The sequence below is a fragment of the Quercus robur genome, chromosome 2 (genome assembly GCF_932294415.1).
Source record: "Quercus robur chromosome 2, dhQueRobu3.1, whole genome shotgun sequence".
Lineage (NCBI taxonomy): Eukaryota > Viridiplantae > Streptophyta > Magnoliopsida > Fagales > Fagaceae > Quercus > Quercus robur.
In genome coordinates, this window is record NC_065535.1 from 37937320 (window position 1) to 37945184 (window position 7865).

Consider the following 7865-nt stretch of genomic DNA (forward strand, 5'->3'; position numbering starts at 1 on the left):
TCATTTTATATTATTTTAATAATCTACCATAATATTTTTTTTATAATTAGAAAACTTGGTCTTGCATGTCATACTTGCACTATATATCTTAATGTATATATTACAAGTTACAATTTACAAGACGTAATTTGCCATGCAAATCATTATAAGGATATTAAATTGTTAGTATAGTTTACTCTAGCTAAAATTCTATAACAAAAACTCAATTCTCAAAATAAAAAAATAAAAAAATTCAAAGGAGTTTAATTATTATTCTAAATTATTCTATGTTATAGTATATTCTTTGGCTTTGATAATAAAAAAATTGATGTTACTTGATATGCATTTGTCATGTAATTCATAGTAATTTTTTGTTATATTATTATTATTATTATTATTTATTTTATTACTCAACTTTATTACTTTTTTAATTTATATATAATTTTCGATTAAGGCATGTAAGAAACATGCATAGTAGCATGTAAAACTAAAACTGAAGTGTTATTATTACTTAAAAAGAAATTCTTCGATAAAACTAGTACAAAAAGGAACCACGCATGTTCATGCGTGCCCAAAGGCTAATATGCAGGGCAACAAACCCAGTCCAACATATGTGTTTTTCCATAGTTTAGAGCATTGGCAACTGCTTAGGTAAAATAAAGTTTAGTAAAAATAATAGCTAAGCCCGCTAAAACTAAGAGCATTGGCAACTGATTAGGAACCACGCATGTTCAGTGTACATCAAGTTCAAAAAGTTAATGCGCAAAACTAACAAATGAACAATACCTCAATTAGGGATGGACTTAGGATTTTAAGTTAGTGCGAGCTAGAGTATAAAGAAGAAGAAAAAAACTCCAAATAGGCATCTACATAATATTAAAAAATTATAAATATACAAAATTGTTATTTCTAAATACGCATGTTCAGTGTACATCAAGTTCAAAAAGTTAATGCGCAAAACTAACAAATGAACAATACCTCAATTAGGGATGGACTTAGGATTTTAAGTTAGTGCGAGCTAGAGTATAAAGAAGAAGAAAAAAACTCCAAATAGGCATCTACATAATATTAAAAAATTATAAATATACAAAATTGTTATTTCTAAATACATTAAGATGCAATCATCTATCAATAAAGACAAAAACGAATACAAAATAATGTTTTTTTTTTCTTATTTTTAATATTAGGCTGGCTATGATTTTTTTTTTTTTTGAACTTAGAGTATTCACAGGAATGGTGCTAAAAAGTTTAGCTTTTAGTATCTCAAAAAGCTACTTTATCTATTTTACTACCTCACTTTACAATACACTCAATATCAAATGTTCTATATTTTTTTTTTATCACTTCATTTAAAATAATATAAACAACTCATTAAAATAATAAAGGAAAAGAGAGAATTTGTTTTTTTTTTTTTTTAATTGAAGGAAGAGATATAATCTTAATAAAATATTGTATATTATTTTTAACAACTTGCTATAGTCAACTGGTATTTATTAGGGACGACAATGGGGTGGGGCTAAAGGATGAGGTCTTCGTTCCCATCCAGAATGGTTTTGTCTTGTCCTACCCCACATGACAGGGAAATCTTTCTCACCCCATTCCCATCCCTTGGGGCCCTATGCAGCCTCGCCTCACCCCGTAAAACTCTATTTTTTGTTAATTTGCCTTATAACTAGTATAATTTTTTTAATAAAACCTATTTCATTAATAAAAATATACTTGAAATTACAACCAAATTTAACCCATAAAATCAAATCAATTTTTAGAAAAAATTGAATAATGTATCCAAGTGTTTGACAAGACAGTTACAAAAAAATTCATAGTATATTGAGTAGAATAAAATAAGCTAACATTGATATGTTTGTTTAAATAGTAGGGTTTTAAGATATGAAAAATTTACAATTATAACCCTTAGAAATGCAGGGCGGGGCAGGGACAGGGATGGGGAGAGGCGGGGCGGGGTGGATCTAAAAAGTCTAAACCCATCCCCACCTCGCCTTGTAATGATGAGCTAAAATCTTACCCTATCCCCACCCCACTACCTTTGCGGGGCAGAGAAAATCCGCACGGGGCAAAGCGGGGAGGGACGGGTTAAGTGAGACAAGGTAAAATTGTCATCCCTAATATTTATACCAGTTTACTGTAATTGCAAAAAATTTAGCTTTAGCTTCTCCAATAACACATGATTTTTTCTTCTTTGGTGGTAAATATATATATATATATATATTTATATATTTATATATTTGCTAAAATACAAACACTATTGTGAATGTTTTTGTTGTTTCTGAATTGGATAGTAGCTATCTGGGTTAAGCTAGTTGGGCTGATTGGGAAGAAGGGAGCTTAAGGTTTTGGACAAGGAGTCTAATTACAAAAATGAAATATATAATAACTAAAAAAAAAAACAATTTCGACCGGGGGTTCCTTGGGCCCCCACCTAGGTCATCCCTGACCTCAATACACTTAGTGAGGTGTTGTTCATCAATACACCAAAATTAATTAATTTTTTATTCCTCTCTGTCTCTCTCTCAAGAATTGATCCACAAAGATGCAGTGGTGCGTCAATCTAGTTCTAGTGGTTTGTTAGTGGTGCATTGATCGATCTGGTGCTAGGTGCTGAAGCTATCGTGATTGATCTATTAGCAGAGTTATTTGGTATGAGGTGGTGGTTCTTCAATTGGCAGATCTATTGATGTATGGAGCAATTGGGTGTTTGGCTTGATATTTGTTGTGGGTGCAGTTGTTGATATTTGGTGGATCTATTGGTGGGGCTATATGATTTACAATTAATTGATAGAGTATTTGATCAATTCAGATCTATTGGTGGAACTATTTGATTTTTGCTTGGGTTTATTTTTGGTAAGAGAAAAAAATTATATTTAAATGCAATAAGGATAGAATATTGAGGCTAATATAGTTGTTTGTGAATAGTAAAAAAAAAAAAAGAAAAAAAAAAAAGAAAGGGAAGTTTTTGAGGTGAATTTAGTTAAACTTGCACTTAGTCTATCTGATGCTAAAGGTCATAGGGATGCAACATGTTTTATAACTAATGACATGACACATTGTGTTAATTGGTAAATAATAAACTATCATAACTTACCATCTTATTATTCTTGTGGAGTGAGGGGTGGGCATGAGAGGGGAGCGGGGGGACAAAGGTTAGGATTCAAGTTTTCATGAGGGAACTTCACACACATACACTTAAATTAAGCTAGAGTCATGGTTTTAAAAACTGGATCAGGAGCAAAACCGGATTTGCTTCCGGTTCTCGATTTTTCCCATTTTTTCGGTTTTTACTTGGTTTTTGGTCTTTTTTCGAGACTGAACTGGCCTCCAGTTCCCAGTTCAACCTGTCGGACTGGCCAGTCCGGTCCAGTCCTATTTTTAAAACCATAGTTAGAGTAGAGTTTTTATCTCAAATTATATTATTATTATCATCATCGATATGATAAATTTGAATTCTCCATAATGATTACTCTATATATTAGGTTAAGACACCTATTAACTTTTAATGTAGACACAATACCAAAAATTCTATTATTGAACTAATTACAACTCATCATAACTTGGGGTTTAAGGTACTACGTCTCTATGCTTCAAACATCCCCCCTCTATTTACTTATCTTAATTATAAAATAAATAACAAAACCAAAACCCAAAAAACCTTGCCACATCACCATCTTAGTTGACCTTAACATTACTGTGAATAATATTATAAAAGAAAAAAAAACGTTGTACCACACACTTTAGTATGTGTGTTTGAGTGTGGTACCAGTATTATTGTTTGTTTTACCTTCGCTACAGTAAGCCGTCTATGTGCTGAGTCTTGGCCACATCTTATCCACACACGCACATCACTTCAACGCCACTTCTAATTCCGATAGCCCACAACACAACAACCACCATATCCGAAGTCCAAACAAAAGCCAAACCATAATCCAAAACCAAAGACGGAAACTGTAAAGAGTATCGTGTCTGTGTAAAGAGAGAAAAATGTCAGTAACATCCTCATTCCCATGCATCAAAATCCCAACTTCATCATCATCATCATCATCATCCTGTTCTTCTGCTTCTTCTTCTTCTTCTTCTTCTTCATCAACCACTCCTTCTTACTCCTTTAGATTCTGTTCAAGTAAGCCTACTCATATAATAACCATAAGGAGCTCTCAAACTGAAGGACCTCTAAGAAGACCTGTGGTTCCTTCTGTGAGAGAACCCTCTTCTCCTCCGGTACTCAAACCTACCCCTCCAACTCCTCCACCAACGCCATCATCATCATCATCATCATCTACGGTGCCAAAGCCAGCAGTGGTTGTTGGGGGTGATAAGAATGTCATAACTTTGGAGTTTCAGAGGCAGAGGGCTAAGGAGCTTCAGGACTACTTTAAGCAGAAAAAGCTCGAAGAAGCTGATCAAGGTCCACCCGTTGGCTTTATTGGCAAGAATGAGATTACTAATGGAAGGTATAAAGCTTTTCTTTTACTGGGTCTGTGTCAATTATTGCACTATTTATTTCATTTCCATTGTATTACTATGTTAGGGAGGATTACCCAATTAATTTAGTGCTAATTGTAAATTTTAGAAATTTAAGGTGATGAACATAATGTAATGTTCATGGGACTTAAACCTGAATAAGATTCAACAAAATGGTAAGTTAATTTAAAAGCAATAGCTAGCAAATCTATAATGTAGACAGCTCAAATTAGTAATTATAGGAGTTGAGCATAGATAAACATACTTAAGAAAAGATCCACTTATTCTTTTATCAATTAAAGATGAGATAATGTACATTCACTGAGATCGAATCTTTGAGAGATTTGTTAATACTGTTGATGGAGGGAAGGAGATGAGATGGGATTAGAAGGGAGGGGATGGCGAGGGTTTAATAAACCTTGTTGGGATGTTTTTTAGAGAGGGAGGTGGAAGGGTTTAAGTGGATTAGAAAGGCTATCTTATAACCCCAAACCTCTCTTCTTCTTTTTTTAGATTGGTAGATGGTGGGAAAGGGGGTGGTGGGGTTTGAATTATAGACATGAGGCATCGCAAAAGATCCCATTACCATTGGGGCTATCACTTGAACTCCATACCCCTCATTTTTAATTCCTCCAAATTAGGAGAATTTAGAGAGGGAAGGGAGGGGTTCCACACTTCCACTTATATTACAAATTTCTAAATTGTCAAATTTTCCTTTATGATGTTAATTTACTTTAAATTTAGCAAATGAAGGTCAAAATTGTCAATTTATATGGCAATTTCCCTCCCCTCGCTTCCTCCTACTAATTTTTAAAACATCCATACAAAAGGGAGAGATATCTATTCTCGTTTCCCCTGCTTAATTTTTAAAACACCTTCCCCTCCCCCTCTTCTCTCCTTCCCCTTCCTTACCCTCTACTCTCTTCTCCCTCCAAACTTCCAGACACACTGAGTATACCAAATCAGTATTGCTATCCTTCTTATGACACGCCAGTGCAATTTCACAATAATCATTGAAAGGAAGTTTTGGGTATTTCTTTTTCCCTTTCCTGTTCCTTGTCTATGTGAAATTATGCACTATTCTTAGAAAATTCCTCAAAAATGATCCAGATGAAAGAGTGTTGCCTTGTTTCCAAACTCTTCAAACAGTGCTAAGCTTGCTTTAATTTCAGTCCACCTTGGGATGGTTCATTGCAATTACAACAACGACCTCTTTTTGCCTCTCCATCATATTTCTCACTAGGGTGAAGACTTTAATGGTGGTGGTGGTGGTGGGGTGAAGTGAATCACTACAGACACTTCTTTAGTTTGTTTTGGGATTTTTAGATCTCCATTGCCTTGGCCCGTTATTATTTATCCAAATGCCTTGAACCTTTGGAATCTTATATGAATCTTATTAAACATAATAATTATTTGAATAATTTTTAGGTAACCCAATAGTTGATTCTACACATGCTTAAGTGTTGTCAAATAATAAGACATTGATCCTGATTGTTGTAGATTAGAAGGCAGTTCCATCCAAAATGATTCAGTTCTTGTTTGAGTGTATGAGTCCTACTCATTTCGCCAGTCATTGACAAAATGGTGTTTCTTGTAGATGCAAAAGTAACAACCATATGATCATTGGAAATCTTTTTGATCATTAGGAATCTTTCTGAATTAATTAAATCCTGATTTCCTGAGCGTCTAGTAGTTAGCCTTCCTTGGAAATCCATTGACTTGCTTAGGGAGTTGAGTACTGTTTTCTTCTGAATCCACTGCACCTGTTATTTTGGCTTTTGCCACTTAGCACTAATGTTACTATCATTAGCCCGAGCTTGGTTCACTTCACACTAGTAGTGAAAGATGGATACCAAGAATGCTCAGTGACAAATTGGCTATTTGTGCTGGAGACTGTTTGGTGTAATCAATTATTGGAGGATCTTTTCTTTTCTTCTCTTTTGCGAGAAACGTGCAAATTCGATTGTTTCATTTGTTAGCATTGAAAAATTTCTGTACCTTTGGTAAGTGAGGAGAATGGGCAGTGTAAAATTTATTTGTTTATTTGTGTTTTTTTTTTTCTTTGTTTTTTTCCATGTCATCAAGAACACCATCCATTTTGATATTTAAGGTTTATCTTCTTATACATATAATTTAAAATTCTTGACTAAATGTACTCTTGACTTCAATGCATCCAAAGCCACAAAAGAAAAGGGGTGGGGGAATGAAAGCAAAGTTTGAGTTTTCCTTCTTTTTACTATCTTAAAATGATTCAGAAGCTAATTTATTTGTGTATTTCTTCTTCTTCTTTTTCTGTCATCAAGAACACCATCCATTTTGATATTTAAGGTTTATCTTCTCATATGATTTTAAGTTCTTGAGTATAAATACTTTGTGACTTCAATGCATCCAAAACCACAAAAGAAAGTTTGGGGGGGTGGGGGGGGGTGGGGGAGGGGAGGAATGATAGTGAAGCTTGTATTTTCCTTCTTTTTACTATTTTACAAATAACTCGCTTAATCATTTTTAAGGATCCTTAAAATAGAGTTCAAACCTCAATGACCCCCAAGAAAGGAAAAATATAGAACAAGAATAAAAGAGGAAGAGTGAAACAGGAAAAAGGGAGGCAGTGAAGGTTGCAACATGTTTTGTAAGAGTCAGAAAACTAGAATATTATGAATGAATTTTGTGTGCCACAAGGCTCATCCCCTCAAATCTCTATGTAGTTTTCTAATATTACATGATTTTGATATGGATCTTCTATTTGTTCTGTATCTGGCATGTTGGTCAAACAGATGGGCAATGTTTGGTTTTGCTGTGGGGTTGCTAACAGAGTATGCAACAGGCTCGGACTTTGTTGACCAAGTAAAGATCCTTCTCTCCAATTTCGGGATAATAGACCTGGAATGATTACTTCACTTGATGCTCATTGCCAGCGATATTTTCTGATTGTTGTAATAGTTGTAGTCACATCCACTGTTTGGTTTGCAACCTTTTTGAGTTCTTTATTTGATTTCATATGCTATCATCAAGCTGTGTCTTCGCTACACTATTTACAAAGTTCGTTATTTTTTGCTGCAAATTTACATTAAACTTACCGGTGCCAGTTATCAGATAAAAACATGCATTCTTTGCTAGTTTGTTTTGGAACTGGAAAAGTGTAAAATGTAGTGCTTCATCTTTACAATTTTGTGGCAGTTGCATAAATGTTTCTCACATTCTCTGTATCAAGGGCCAGATGTATGCTGCTATCATATTTTTGTCTAGAGGATAACATAATCGTATTGGGTGATGAGTCCTGTCCATCAGTGCCTGTCTTGCGCAACCCAACAAAGGGCTGCCCTGTTCCTAATTCCTTTTATTTTGGGGTATGATTTAACTTGTACTATTCAGAAACTTTTTTTTTATTTTTTATTTTTTATTTTTAAATTTGG

The 7865-nt window shown here is 34.1% G+C and overlaps 1 protein-coding gene across 1 annotated transcript; it reads left to right on the forward strand.

Moving 5' to 3' along the window:
• The first annotated feature begins 3791 nt into the window (after positions 1–3791).
• LOC126713602 (light-harvesting complex-like protein OHP2, chloroplastic) lies at positions 3792–7647 on the forward strand. Its single transcript, XM_050413388.1, has 2 exons — positions 3792–4442; positions 7227–7647. Exons 1-2 carry the CDS (start codon positions 3973–3975, stop codon positions 7339–7341), a joined length of 585 nt encoding a protein of 194 aa, XP_050269345.1. The 5' UTR covers positions 3792–3972; the 3' UTR covers positions 7342–7647.
• The last annotated feature ends 218 nt before the right edge of the window (positions 7648–7865 follow it).

Bases quoted from the DNA above. Each gene is read 5' to 3' on its own strand.
- LOC126713602 (XM_050413388.1), top strand. From the start codon at position 3,973: ATGTCAGTAACATCCTCATTCCCATGCATCAAAATCCCAACTTCATCA. The intron at 4,443-7,226 runs GTATAAAGCTTT...TTGGTCAAACAG, and splicing joins AATGAGATTACTAATGGAAG to ATGGGCAATGTTTGGTTTTG.